The sequence below is a fragment of the Salmo salar genome, chromosome ssa06 (assembly GCF_905237065.1).
Source record: "Salmo salar chromosome ssa06, Ssal_v3.1, whole genome shotgun sequence".
NCBI classification, from domain to species: Eukaryota; Metazoa; Chordata; class Actinopteri; order Salmoniformes; family Salmonidae; genus Salmo; species Salmo salar.
In genome coordinates this window covers 18,727,305-18,742,231 of record NC_059447.1, presented here as the reverse complement: position 1 = coordinate 18,742,231, position 14,927 = coordinate 18,727,305, and the positions used below count along the sequence as shown (strand labels likewise).

The window sequence follows — 14,927 nt, the reverse complement described above, 5'->3', positions numbered from 1 at the left end:
CATCTGGGGACACACTGGTGTAAGTAACTACAGTCCTGACTGGGGTTAACACCACCACATAAGTTGAATTGACCCTATCAGGATATAATTTAGCCAAGTGTAAGTGTAGTACAGGCAACCACACACTCCACACACTTCAGAACAGATGTGCAGCATAGGGGGGTGTGTGTGTGTGGTAGTGCTGAGAGATGGACCTAAATGTTGGTTCTTTTTTGCTTTTTAAACTAATTGACCAACATGGGTTACATTTCTGGGGTTTTCTGTGAGCTCGATGTGCAGTTTCTATAGAGATAAATCAGATCAAGCCTGAACTGTGCAATGTAATAGAGAGTTGAAGTTCTCAACAGGTAGTACTGAGTGATTAGTGCTTTTTGACATCGGTCGGCATACTTTTATTTATATAAATAAATAAGTAAGTCCCATGATGGTAGTTACATATTTACCATAATTTATTCACATTACATTCAAATATTTCAGTTGTCTATATTACATTTGATGACATTATTTAATTCCAAAATAATGTCATCTCTATAGAGCTGCTGCCTATGCTGACCGTCAAAATCACTATTTTAGTAGTTCTTCAAAGTAAATAAGGCATAATTTTATGACTGCTAAATACCATCTATCAATCCCTTAGATCATGTATGTTCAGGTAGACATACCTTGTGAAGCAACAGCTGTTCTCTATATCACCTCACCATTGCGTATTCTTCTCTCTTCCGTAGCAGGCGTAAAACACAGACCAGACAAGTAGATGCGCAATGGATTATGGCCATTGTTGTTAAAAACTAAAGAAAAATACATTAAAAAAAAAAAAAATGTATCGCTCAGCACTACCAACAGGACAGGGAGCAGCACTGACAGCAGCTATATAGAGATGAGATGACTTGGAATGAAATAGTCATCAAATAAACAAATGTAATATAGACAACTGAAATATTTTAAAGTAATGTGAATAAATGGTGGTTAATAAGTGATAAGCAGTCACCACAATCACGGGACTTTCATGAAAAAATATATTGTGTGTTACAGCAGTCAACCCACATAATACATAGCGCATTTAATGAGGCTGACCCCATTTAGTCGACTGGTCGATTGTTAGGCTGTTGGTCGCCCCAGATTTCTTTAGTCGAGCAGTAGTAACAAAAAAAAAAGGTAAAAATACACCTGTCTGATTCGCAATGAGTGGACTGATCCATTGTGGAGGCCGTGGGGATGGCACAGTCCATTTTAAGACACGTGCTACTGAAATGGTATACGATTATATTTAGTCAGAACAATAGTGCAACATTATTGCGCTCTCTCCCATGTTGGATAACGGTCGCTGTCCGCGGTTCTGAAACACAGCGTGCTGCAGAATTGGCACCGTCACCAAGACCATGTTGCGCCATGTTGCTATGTGCATAATAGCAAAGTTAAACAGCATATTGGAGATGAGAAAACAGGTCTTGCCTTGTCTAAGAAAAGTGAGGAGCGGAAACCAACTTAAAATAGGCCAATAATAGGGACCTCCCGGGTGGCGCAGTGGTCTAAGGCTGTGCCACTAGAGATTCATTGTGTCAAGAAGCAGTGCGGCTTGGTTGGGTTTCGGAGGACACATGGCTCTCGACCTTCGCCTCTCCCGAGTCCGTACGGGAGTTGCAGCGATGAGACAAGACTAACTACTACCAATTGGATACCACGAAATTGGGGAGGAAAAGGGTTAAAAAAAATTATAAATTCAATAAAAAAAATTGGCCTATAATTAATAGCCTAACTGTTAAATGTGCCTGGTTTATAAATACACACACACACACACATATATATATACACATATATATATACAGAAATAAACCAGATCCTGCTTCTGTTGCCTGTTTGAGTGTTTGTTAAATAGCCTACTAATTCTGTGAGCATCAAGCCTGATGCAACCACAACATGTCAGATAACAATTTCACAAATTTGGCTGTTTTTAATCTTTGATATGCTGTAATAAATCCTTTACTTTTGCTTTCTTAAGAACAGCCTCTCTGGTATTTTTAGAATGTATTTAGTGTTGTGTACACTGTTCCAAATTGTCAAAAAAGTCAACCCTCCTTTTTCTCGATCTCATTAATAATAATCATTATAATAAGTAATGGCATTATCATTAGTAGGCCTAGTATAGCAGCCTTGTATAACCACCATTGAGCTATAGCCATAACATGCTGACCAAGCCGGATGCGCCCCATCGCGCACACATTGATTTTGTTCACCCAGACCAGAAGAGAACAGGACACGCAGGTTAAAACATATAAAACTAAATGAACCAATTATATTAATTTGTGGACAGGTCGAAAAGCATTGAACATTTATGGCAATTTAGCTAGCTTGCTTGCTGTTATCTAATTTGTGCTGGGATATAAACATTGGGTTATTTTACCTGAAATGCACAAGATCCTCTACTCCGACAATGAATCCACAGATAACTGTAAACCGAATGCGTTTTTCTCGTCATCTCTCCTCATTCCTACAGGCTTTTTCTTCTTTGGACTTTATATGGCGGTTGGAAACCAACTTTACGGGGCATTACTAGAACCGACTGGAGTGTGGAAGTCAGTTCATCTTTCAATCACCCACGTGGGTATAAGCGTCTAAAAACCAATGAGATGGCACGTGGGTATATGCTTCTAAAAACCAATGAGGAGATTTGAGAGGTCAGACTCGCAGCGCGTTGAGCTTCACAAATACAACCTATTTCTATTTTAGTGTCTGGCCACGCATATGCTCGCTGAGGAGCACGAGCAGTGTGGGTGCAATGATTGAATAACATGTATGCGGCACGAGTGGTGTGGTCAGCATGTTAGAGCACATCCTGTTTAGTCTTATACCGTAACTTACTTAGGCATATATTTCAATACTTATAGGCAACTGCATCAATCATTGATTCGTTCATGTTATCACACAGCAATCAAGTCCTTCATGATTTGAAATGCAATCAAGCATTTTAGTTTTAAAATAAAATACATCAAACCTTGAATAATTAGCGTAAACGATAAATAAACTTTCATTTCGGAAATTGCATTCACGAATGAATCCGACTGTTTTTAGTCTTTGCTGTAATTAAGGCTTTCCAAAGAAAACTACCCGTTACAGACTCTGGTACGCTTATCATTTATTTGGTGTTATTTACATTGTTCCAAATAGTCAGAAAAATGATATTGTAATCTAACAGCACCTGTTCGGCACACACAATATGCACAGCGCTTGCTCCTTACCTTATTTTTCTTTATCTCCAGTATTTTCCACAACTAGTCACATTTATTCCACAAATCTGACTTCCCGTTTTCCTCCCAAGTAACCAGCCAACATTCCCCCGTTTTGAGTTTGTCATGTCCTCAGCATCCATTTTGCTCTCAATTGAGTTACGGTGTTCAGAGTTTGTTATAACCAATTCATTGATGTGATAATGATATGCTATAGGTCAGGCCCTATTGGTCAAGTGCATGCGATGCATAAAATGTGTCTTGTAAAGAGAGCAAGGGTTGAGGGAATGTTTTTCTTAAACAAATTAGGGATTTCGGTAACAGAACTTTTCAGTCAGAAATGGCTGTAATTATGTTGCAGCTTCAGCAACACGGACAGCGGAATAAACCCTGCTAATGTTCTGTGGTGGTCGCTGCAGCAGGGAGGAGAGAAACAGCCGGTGCTAGTCTCAGTCACTCACTGTCATTTTTCTTTAACAGAGCAGCAAGTCTGAGCCCGGCCTGGCAGAATCAAATCAATTGCGGTCGGACTCTAGTCATTTGTGTGTCTTAATTATTTCATCAAACAGTGCGCTTAAATCATAAGACAAGCTCAGTGCATATCATGGATTTGATTAAAACACATAGGATGTTTTATCATTTCAATCGATTGGTCGAAAGAACAGATGACTATTGTCAAAGATTTTGTTAGGGACTGCCCTAATTGTTAGATTTTGTATTACAGCATATAACCCACAATGCATAGTCAAAGAAATAATGGAAACCCCAAAAAGTTTAAATAATTGAACCGAACCCGACATTAAAAAGCACTAATCGCTTAGCTCTTGTGCGTGGAGGCAGGGAGTGGTGCAGCTGCCACAGCAACGTCATACAATGTTAAGCATAAAATATGACTGGTTGTTAAATACCCATGTTAAACGATATGTTGGCTGGCTGCGGCTAGCGATGAGGCCAGGAGCCAGTGGAAGTTGTGCAGGTTCAAATCAAATTTTATTGGTCACATACACGTTTAGCAGATGTTATTGTGGGTGTAGCGAAATGCTTGTGCTTCCAGCTCTGAGAGTGCAGTAACATCTAACAAGAAATATAATTTACCAACATATATCCAATAGACAAATCTAAGTAAGGAATGGAATTAAGAATATATCCATATGGATGAGCGATGTCAGAGCAGCATGGACTAAAATACAGTAGAATAGTATAGAATACAGTATATACATATGAGATGAGTAATGCCAGATTGATGTTTACCTAAGTGACCAGTGTTCCATTTCTTAAAGTGGCCAGTAATTTCTAGTCTATGTCTATAGGCAGCAGCCTCTAATGTGCTAGCGATTGCTGTTTAACAGTCTGATGGCCTTGAGATAGCTGGGACCGAGACACTGAAAAACAGCTTTGATGCACCTGTACTGACCTCGCCTTCTGGATAATAGCGGGGTGAACAGACAGTGGCTCGGGTGGTTGTTGTCCTTAATGATCTTTTTGGCCATCCTGTGACATCGGCTGCTGTAGGTGTCCTGGAGGGCAGGTAGTTTGCCCCCGGTGATGCGTTGTGCAGATCGCACCACCTTCTGGAGAGCCGTGCGGTTGCGGGCGGTGCAGTTGCTGTACCAGGTGGTGATGCAGCCCGACAGTATGCTCTCAACTGTGCATCTGTAAAAGTTTGAGGGTTTTAGGTGCCAAGCCAAATTTCTTCAGCCTGGTGAGGTTGAAGAGGCTCGGTTGTGCCTTCTTCACCACACTGTCTGTGTGGGTAGTCCATTTCAGTTTGTCAGTGATGTGTACGCCAAGGAACATGAAGCTTTCCACCTTCTCCAATGCGGTCCCATCGATGTGGATAGGGGGGGGTGCACCCTCTGCTGTTTCCTGAGTGTTTGGGTGGGTACAGTGTGGTGGTAGACCCTGAGGTTAGGTTTAGGCTTCATGTTCTTCTCTCTCTGATAAAGACCAAGCAAGGCAGCACTGTGGTAGACTTTTGTTATTGTCTGGGAGGCTAGGTTTATGAGCACAGGAGACCTGTCCATAAACTTCACTATTCAAGGGCAGCGTCTAAGAAATTCCTATAGGTTTCACTCTGTATGAACATTTATATAACTTACCTTCAAGTTCATGTTGACACTTCTGTTGACTGTATTCATACAATAGTCCTATGCCGGTAGGTTAACAAGTGTCTATGAGTGTTGAAATGAACCAAATTCAACAGGTTGCACTTTTCTTTTGAACAGACGCGGCGGCTATATCACAAGTCTCGTCTGCGTTCGGACCGCTGCTCCAACTCAATGACATTATCCGGAACATAGGGGTGACAAGTTTTCAGAGGCGTAGCTAGTAAACGGAGAAGGAGTGACAGACACATCAGCACATGGTGCAATACCAACACCGCCAGTAGGCTGACTTTACTACCAAGGCATATGGGCAAGTCGAGAAGAGAGCAGCGGAGGATTGGCTACTAGAGACGGGTGACTGTATATTCAGTGACAGTCGGGTGTGACAATTTAATACAACGCAACTAGACTGCAAAGCTCGAGAGCTGACATATGAAAGTTCCAAGTGAGGAACATTGTGCACGAGCGAACGCAGTCAACACCAGACAAAACATAAAAGTAGAGTTTTCATTATCACTAAAATAACTCATGCATTGTTAACATACATTTATTTTTTCAATAGACTGACGACAAAAATAGGCCCTACTTGGTGCTTACCTGGACCATCTGACGATGAAAGAGCAGGTGAATTGAGTTTCGGTCGCTTTGCGTTGGGAGGTCCGACGTCCAGCAAATTGTCAGCCATTGTGATCGGTAAGAATGATCACTAAATAATGATGCAAAATGAAATTCGACTCCTTCCAGATAGATTTTTTGTATGGCAACAATCTTCTTTCTTACTCACACCCCACGTATAGGGGTATTTAACCAACTAGCTGGCAAGATAGAAAAATGCTTGCACTAGTCAGCCGAGTAGAACGTTTCAAAATAAAGGCAACAGCGCCACGCTTCGCCGCTGACAATCACCCCATGATAATCCAACACCCAACACCCACATAATTATCGTTAATAATTATGGCCCAAAAATATTTCAGTTCACGAAAAATAAATTAAAATAGTAGCAAAAAAAGTATATAGTGGGGATTCAAGTCCCTTTCTCCATAAATCCCTAGATAGGCATCTTTAAATAAGCGCCTTTTCCCGGTCCAAATGAACAGCCTTAAATTTAATTTTCGCCTCCAATAAAGACAAGAAATTTCCAAAAATATTTTGTATGCACCGATGTATTTTTCTCGATACTGTCTCTCGATAAATACATCGTCTCGGAAAGGAGATATGAAGAAGCGGCGCTCTCTGAAGGGGAAATCAAATATACGAGGGGCTCTCTAGACGACAAAAACTGATCCAATCCTCGTTTTTTCTCAATAATTATCTTCGAAGGAATAAAGACTTCGATTTTCTGCAGAATAAAGCCGTTTGAGCACGGTCTAAATGGCTCGTTTCGGTCTAAAAAATAAGGCTCTCCCGAAATCCTGATTCTGAGCCGCGTCAAGATGGCGGCTGTTGATTCCTCCGATACAAAAAGTTTTTTTCTTTCTAGCTAGACTGTGGGGGGGAGGGGCTGTGCAATCACGCCCTACGCAAACCTATGCCCTGCCGTGCGTCATGTGGACGTACATCAACAAGCCTCTAGGGGTGGAATAACCCAAAAAATTAAGTAGCTGTCAAAGCACTTTCTAACCTAAAGTGTTACAGAACAATGTACAAGTGAGCAGTTATTGTGCAGCCCCCCATATACATTGTGTATTATGCATCACCAAGTCACCAACCCTCATAAGACCATTGTGGGGCACTTCACCCTTGTCCATCCATCTAGTCAGCTACATTTGTATCAATTTAAGGAGCCAAGCAACAGAAGTTTACATGTCAATTGTAAATGCATCATTAAAAGTTGTAATAATGGATAAATATCAAGCAATGCAAACAGAACCATCCAAACAAATATCAGAAAAGAATCACTTTATTCTTTTTTTTTTTACCTTCATTTGCAGACCCCTCCAAAAATGCAGCGCGCTATAGGCTATATAAAATACAGTGGGAGGGAGGCCAAAGATCTACCAGCCACAACTGTACAGTAGGCTTATATGAAACAGGGTCTGAAAACTTTAACAGATATCTAGCAGTGTGATTTTACCTTGCAGGGTGTTGACGATGTAGCCTGGTACCAGATCTGTTTGCACCGTCTCGTCAGCTCCTATGTTCATTGTTTGCTGTTACATTGACCATAGGAGCTGCCAACAGCACAAACCAATCTGAAACCGACCAGGCTACTCATGGGGGAATACCATGGGATCCCTTAGGAAGGAGAGATCTGTCACCTAGACCTATATAGAAGTAATGGTGGCAGGAAAAAGTCCTTATAGGTCCTTGTCAGTGTCCCATGTGGCTCAATTGGTAGAGCATGATGCTTGCAATGCCAAGCTGTGTGTTCGATTCCCACGGGGGACCAGTACGGAAAAAATGTATGCACTCACTACTGTAAGTTGCTCTGGAACAGTGTGTCTGCTAAATTACTAAAATGTAAATTGACTGACATACTGAGGTGGAAAGAAGTGGACAAGTTCAGGCAGCACACAATCCTATGCCTACTGGGTTTAGAGCATCCCTCTCCCACAATCATACAGTTACACATACTATACATGCAGGCAAACATGACATTTGGACATAATTGTAATAGATACACGTTAGATACACGTTAGAACGTGTATCTAACCTTCCATGTATTCCTCAACCCTTCAACAATGGCACCTGTATAAATAATACAAAATATAAAATGCATATGTACATACAGAGTGAGTGCTTTGTGCAAAATGTATACATACTGCATACATATAGTACTAGTGAGTATAGAAACAACCCGTCATCAATGTGCACGACAAGTCAGAGCAAATTAAAGAGGGGGAAATAAGGCCAAACATACATCAAATCAATCACATGTCTATTTGGCATCAAAACTAGTCCCATTCTGTTAGTTCACAATGTTTCAATCCCCTTGTCAATCCATGAAGTCCTTTTTGCAGTGAAGGCAAGTTGTTTGTACTAAGCTTTTTTTGAAGTAGGGAACCCAATAACCTTTTTCACACTACTGAGCCCAACAGAGCTGTACTGAGCTGGTCCGGTAACACATTCAACACACTTGCAGTGTGAAATGAAAATAGAGCCATCATCACAGTACGGTTCGGACTGAATTGGGAATAAGATTTGAGCTCCAATACCTCTATAAGAGTTAGCCTTAAATTCAACAATTTATTTCCCTTCGCTTTCGAAAGAACGCTACTTATCCAGCATCAACACGATAAAACACCAGGAATCCATAGGTTGATAAGCAGAGTTTCTCAAAAGCAATAAGATAAGCTGTAGCTAATATCTGGGTTTTATCTTCCTTTCATGTGTCCAGACCTCAATTGTGCAGTTTCCCCTTCCTTGGGACATTTAGCAACATAACACTGTATGAAGTTTATTATTTAAACTGATTGTTTCCAATATGTCCCTTTATTGTAATCAGTGGAATTTGGGTCGGTTACAACAAGGGTTGCACGCTCATAATCGTCAAGAATACATTTGACAATTTGAAAACAATCCCGTTTGTAGATTAATGCACTTAAAATGGGCCTAACCCCATTCAAGCAATTCTACACAGTACAACAATATGCAGTCAAACAAAACAAAACTACATTTTTGTTATTCCCTGTTTTTAAATCCACATCAGAACAAATAAGTGGCAGCTGTGTACCAAAAAGTGACAATGAACTGCAATATTGAGTTTCACACTCATATCAATGATACTAAATGTTGGAAACAATTGCTCAGCAGGTTATGTAGTAGAAAAGGCACATGTCAAATTCATATAAAAAGTTAAAAGAACTTGGATGAGAAAAATATGTACACATGTAAAATAGCAAAAAAAATGTGTATTCAAGGAGGTTTGAGAAACAAAACGTGGCAATCTTAATTAAATGATATCAGAGTTGATTTAGAGAGGATTTTCCTATGACTGAAAAGGCACTACTAGCAAACTCTTGCAGTACACACAAGGAACCTGTAGTAAAACAAATGATGGCACTACAAAAGACAAACTTAAGTGCTGAAAGTTGAAAGATGCACTTGCTGGGATATCCTGAGTATCTCCATTTTTACTAAATTAAAACATGTTGCTTTGGAGTCTTTTACTATGAACATTTACTTCCCAAGTTATATTCCTAATTCAGAATGCTTTGATATTGTACCTTTGAGGTTTCAAAGTATGTCTGAGGTCACAAATAATATAAGACGTTTCCATCCCCAGTTTTTGTGTGAGTGAAGTCATACTGTAGAATTTTACAAATAAATCACAACATCTGTGATGGAAACAGGAAGTTTCGGTACAATTTTATAAATGCCAAAAGATAATTTGTTTGTTCGACGGGGTGGGATCTTTCTGTGTTGGTAATTTTTTTTATTAATTATGCGAGAAATGGCAGTGGAAACGCCTTTAAAGGTAAATATTCATATAATAATCATATCGAAGTAAACCTTGAGTCACGCGATTATAAGCAGTTTATTAGGCTACAGATGAAATAGGCCTAACTTATGATGAACTTCACAGGGTGATGAAAGTGCACAGTGATCTTGATGCTCCTTTTCAATAAATATCGAGGGTCTGATTCTGGTGACATGTTGATCGATGCTTGACTGCCATTTGAAAAATACACATTTTCTCGCTCTTATCCATAATCATCTTATTATGTAGACTAGCCTATTTGCAATGTATCTGTGAGCTGTTGGCTAGAGCGCATGTACCAAGAACAGAGTAGGCAAATAGGCTATTTTACCTAACAGTGTTTTTATAACGAAACTATTGGTAGAGTTGAAAATGCAATGGAAACACCCTGAACTTTAGATTTTTATTCGGTACGTGAAACCTTAAGTGAAAAAGTACATTTTGTGTGCACTGTGTCATCACGCACTGATATTTTTTTAATAAGTCCGTTTGGTGAAAAACACCAAACGGTGGGAAAATGCGCACATTTTCTTTATGCAGATTTTAGAATATTCACATGAAAATCTGTCACCAATTGGATGGAAACCTAGTAGTACCATTACTTGTTTTGTTATTTCCCCCGAGCACCTAAGCCCTTTTACTAAAACAGAGAGAAAGTGACAGGGATGATTAGACTTGCAGTTGGAGGATATGCACTGTACAGTTTACCATACTCAATTCTCCCAAGAACGGGTCTGATAAAACAACGCATACAGTACATATATAAAAAGAAAACAACGAGATCTCAACTTCGACAAAACAAACACACAAAACAAATAGGAAAATATGTAGCACTGAACATGCACACTTTACATGTTTATATGTTTTATATGTTGCTTACATGACGCATGTTAGAAACTTCCCTTATTATCCAGGATCTAATTTGGCAGGAATGCTGTAACAAGAGGAATCGGGTGCATTCCCCCTTGCATGTATTTCTAAATAGCCGCACGGTAGAGTAACAGGAGTGGAGAGTGGCGATAGCAGATCAAGTCCTATTTGAAGGTCAATATACCAATCTACCATTCCGTTAAACTGGATCACTCAACATCTTAACTCAGGTCCGTCACAAGAGACTACTCAAGATTAGCCTGGTCCCGGATCGGTTTGTGCTCTTGCCTATTCCACATGATATGTACATGACGCACATGTAACAATTTTAACAGATTGTTAACTGTATTGTAAGCAAACCAGCACGTTCAATAGAAACATCCTATTAGGACGCCTACCTAGAAGGGTGCACTTCAAACCTCAACAACGGTAGCCTAACAACAGATTTCATTCCTGTAAAAGACTAGGAAGAGGTTATGGCACATGAACTAACCTGTGGTGCTAAAAGTTAGCTTTATAGACTTGCAGAGCTAATGTGCAGTTGAAGCTAATTAATGATATGTTAAAGAGTTAGGGTCAAGTCCTAACTTAAACATTTTCACTTAGTCATGCATTGATGTCAATGGGAGACTTCGACTTAAAACAGACTTAAGTGGGAGTTCGGATTCAGCCCTAATTACTATTACCAAGGTCTAGTTGACGGCTTGAGGCTGGTAAGACAGAGGTCCTTACTTTTAACCAGGGCCGGGAGAAAAGATACCACATCAGCAAGAGGGATTTCATTATTTCTTGATCACACTCCCGACCTTCTTCCCACGGTTTCATCAGTTGCAGAATGACAACTTACAGCCACCTCTCCACATGAGGCCGTGGAAGGCAGTTATTACTGTAGTGTAGCGCACAGACACAAGCACACAGTCAAGCCTTCCGACTGATGTTGTAGATATTGTTGTGGGTTTGTCTGAGAGCGTTGTGCGAGGCCTGTGCTTTTCTTAGACAATTTAAAGTGAATCACTGTGAAAAGACGACTCCATCTTGCTTCCCTTTATAACCCATCATTCCCTCCTCACTGTGGCATTCCTTATTGCTCCGATTCTTGTAAATTCCTTAACTACAGTAATAAAAGCAATGTCATAGCTACACAGACCAAAGACAACTATAACAAACTGACAGAAACCAAGCTTTTGCCTTAAAATGTACATAAGGTTCACAGTTTTGTAGTGTAGAAGTCTTTCCCAGTTTTCTTTTCCCTTTATGTTTCTTCCTCTTTCCTTGTCCAGATCAGCTTGGTCTACACATTATTTTGTGCTAAAGGCACTTAATCAAAAAACAAAAGGCAAAAAAAAAGCCCAAACATAGAACAAAAAAAGACTAAAGATGTTAGTGAGAATCAAGTAGATCATAGGAGGCTGGGTTTCTATAGCAACATAAGTTCAGTAATAGTGCCCATCGTACTTTCCCCATCTTCTTATTCCCTCTTACTGTGCCCACAAGATACATCGGTCGTGTTCAGTGGGCATGAACCGGAAGAAAACAAACGTAGTATCTCAACTTGTTCAATAAGAAACGCTCATTTTCGCTTACAGTTGCAAAAAGATTTACAAAGGTGTGCCTTAATGAGCACGAACCTGGAGAAGAATTGACAACAGAGGAACCAGAAACTGGTTTCTTACAGTCTGCCATTTAGGTGTTTCCTCCTGTATGCCTTCTCGTCACATATGCCTGTTCCATAATAAGCTTCAACTGGCAGGAATGCAAGAAAGGCCGTGCTTAAAGGGCTGAAGGCTAATGCAAAAAGCTATCGCAGACATAACAGTCTTAGAGTTTCGTTAGCTCGCCAATAATGTCATCATCGTCCTTCTCCTCTTTCTCTTTTTCCACCTCCTTCCGTGACTCAGTTGCTGTGGCATTCTGAGGGGAGAGAAGCTGGGGTGAGGCAGGCACCACAGGTTTTGGTTGTTGGAGGACATTTGTTGTAGGAGCTCCAGCTAGACTAGTGGTGGGCAGATTTGGTTGTTGGATGTTGGTTGAAGGAGCTTCACCTTTATTAGTGATGGACAGATTTGGTTGTTGGACTATCAAAAGAGCTCCAGCTAGACTAGTGGCGGGCAGATTTGGTTGTTGGATGTTGGTTGAAGGAGTTTCACCTTTATTAGTGATGGACAGATTTGGTTCTTTGACTTTCAATGTAGCTCCAGCTTGACTAGTGATAGGCAGGGAGGCTAGACCAAGGCAGGATGATGAGGAGGAGCGTCTGGCTGCGATGGTCTCTGTAGTAGTAGGGCTACAGTAGTATTGTTGCCGACTGTCTGGCCTATCTCCAGCCTCCACCACCCCCCTCTCAGGCCGCAGCAGACCCGTGGACACCCCAGAGCTGAGCGAGGGACTGGTGGTACTGGGGACACCAGCCATGGAGCTAGGCACCATATTAGAGAGCTCATCTGTTGGCGAGCGCCCGATACTCCCGTCCACCTGCACCCGGATCTCTGGTGAGACGGAGAGCAGGTACTGGGGCACGGGGGCGCCGCTGTCCGCACTCTTGGGGAACAGAAAGGTCTTCATTTGACCTTTACCCTTGACGTTGACTGTGCCGCGGTAGTCAAAGTTGTAGTCCATGGCACTGAGGGCGCAGTAGCTCTCCTCGCTCACCTGCACGCGGCACTCCACGCCCGTGGTGTCCATGCGACTGGCGATGTTCACAGTGTCGCCCCAGATGTCGTAGAGCAGCTTAGTGGTGCCGATCACCCCTGCAGTCAAAGGGCCGTGGTTGAACCCGATGCGCAACTTGAACTTGAAGCCCAGCATGTTCTTGTTGAAGTCGTCCACCACGCGCATCATCTCCAGGGCGAAGTCAAACAGCGCCCGCAGGTGGCCGTGAGGGTGCGGTGCCTCGGCGCACTGCTGCGCATTCAGCCCAGCCGCCGCCATGTACGTGGCGCCGATGGTCTTGATCTTCTCAATGTTGTTGAAGGGCGGCTCGCGAAGCAGTTCGTCGAAGTCACCGATGAGCTCGTTGAGCACGCGGTAGCACTCCTTGCCGCCCTCGTAACTCTCCTCGTAGAACTCGCTAAAGTTAACGATACTGGCAAAAATCACGCCAACATTACCATGGTTTTTGGAGTAACTCTGAGTCACTTTGAGCTGCTCTGCCACGTGGATGGGGATGATGTTCCTAAGCAACCAATCGGCTTGGTCCCTCATGTTCTGGATCTTGATGCGGTGCTGGTCGGCCTCCACGTTGCCGTGGTAATGGAGGCGGTAGCTGACCTCGAACTCGCGGTTGAGGAACCAGACGAGCAGGAGGAGCAGGAAGAAGGCCACTCCCACCTCGGGGCCCAGCAGGTCCTGGAGGCGGGGCACGGGGTCAGCGGTGGGCTCAGACTGATCATGTACAACACTGCTGCGGTTACTGTTGTTGGTGGCGTCGCCAGACCTGGAGGAGAGACAAAGGGAGGGAGAGATGGAGAGAGAAGGGGAAAGAGAGAGGAGGGAGAAACAAGGAAGAAGAGAAGGGAGGGATGGAGAGTTGGAGAATGAGGTAGGGAGGTAGAGATGGAGAGTAATGTAGGCAGGGAGGGAGAGAAGGAAGGAGGGATGGAGAAAAAGAGAGGGAAGGAGTTAAGGAAAGGTGGAGTGAGAGAGATGTATTTATAATCTGAGAATACAGCATGGCCTTCCAATGATACAACTAATGATGCATTCACAATGTATGGATAACTTCATTCTACTCACCAAAATAACATACTGTTGGCAGAACTGGAAGACAGAGGAGACAAAAACACGAGACACGGTCAGATGAGATTAATCGAGTCCATGACAAATTAAATTACACAGTGTCAGCACAAAGGAAAAGTCATACTAAATTATGACATTGTGGTAATATTGTATACAATATCCTATCAAACTTCAGTGAGTGCATTGGTAGTGGATTAAATGGATAATATACAAATTTGAGGGTGGTTACATTTCTCCAGCCCCGTTCCTCAGTTGTTTACCAAAACAGTGACAGGGTGTCACGTGTTGTTATTGTTTGAGCTGCAGATGCCCCTTTAAGGTCCTTTCCGACCAACAGAAAAGGGCCATAAATGTGTTAAAAAATAGAATCCATTATAACGTGTCTGACCTGCAGGGTGGGCTGAAGAGCAGGGCGAACAGCACCAGTCCCACCACGGTGGCCATGGCCGAGCGCATCCAGCAGCTCAGCTGGCAGAAGTTACAGTACTGGATGATGGCAATGATCACTGCACAGCAGGTGAGCATGGTGAACTGGGAGACACCGATAGACACAGTTAGGAACAATAGTTAGCA

General features: G+C 42.1%; 2 protein-coding genes across 4 annotated transcripts in view; both read right to left on the bottom strand.

The window, feature by feature from the left end:
- Positions 1-6,796, bottom strand: part of LOC106606488 (histone lysine acetyltransferase CREBBP) — an 81,626-nt gene extending 74,830 nt beyond the window's left edge. Inside the window, 1 exon segment of the mRNA XM_045719878.1 lies at positions 5,927-6,796. Within this exon segment, the coding sequence (XP_045575834.1) occupies positions 5,927-6,014 (88 nt within the window). The 5' untranslated portion in view covers positions 6,015-6,796.
- Positions 6,797-7,213: 417 nt separating this feature from the next.
- Positions 7,214-14,927, bottom strand: part of LOC106606489 (adenylate cyclase type 9) — an 86,074-nt gene continuing 78,360 nt past the window's right edge. For all 3 annotated transcript variants that reach the window (XM_045719877.1, XM_014202716.2, XM_014202717.2), the window contains 3 exons: positions 14,743-14,885; positions 14,352-14,375; positions 7,214-14,052 (listed from right to left, as the gene is read on the bottom strand). In XM_045719877.1, coding sequence (XP_045575833.1) covers positions 12,438-14,052; positions 14,352-14,375; positions 14,743-14,885 — 1,782 coding nt within the window. In that variant the 3' untranslated portion in view covers positions 7,214-12,437. The remainder of the gene's footprint in view (positions 14,053-14,351; positions 14,376-14,742; positions 14,886-14,927) is intronic.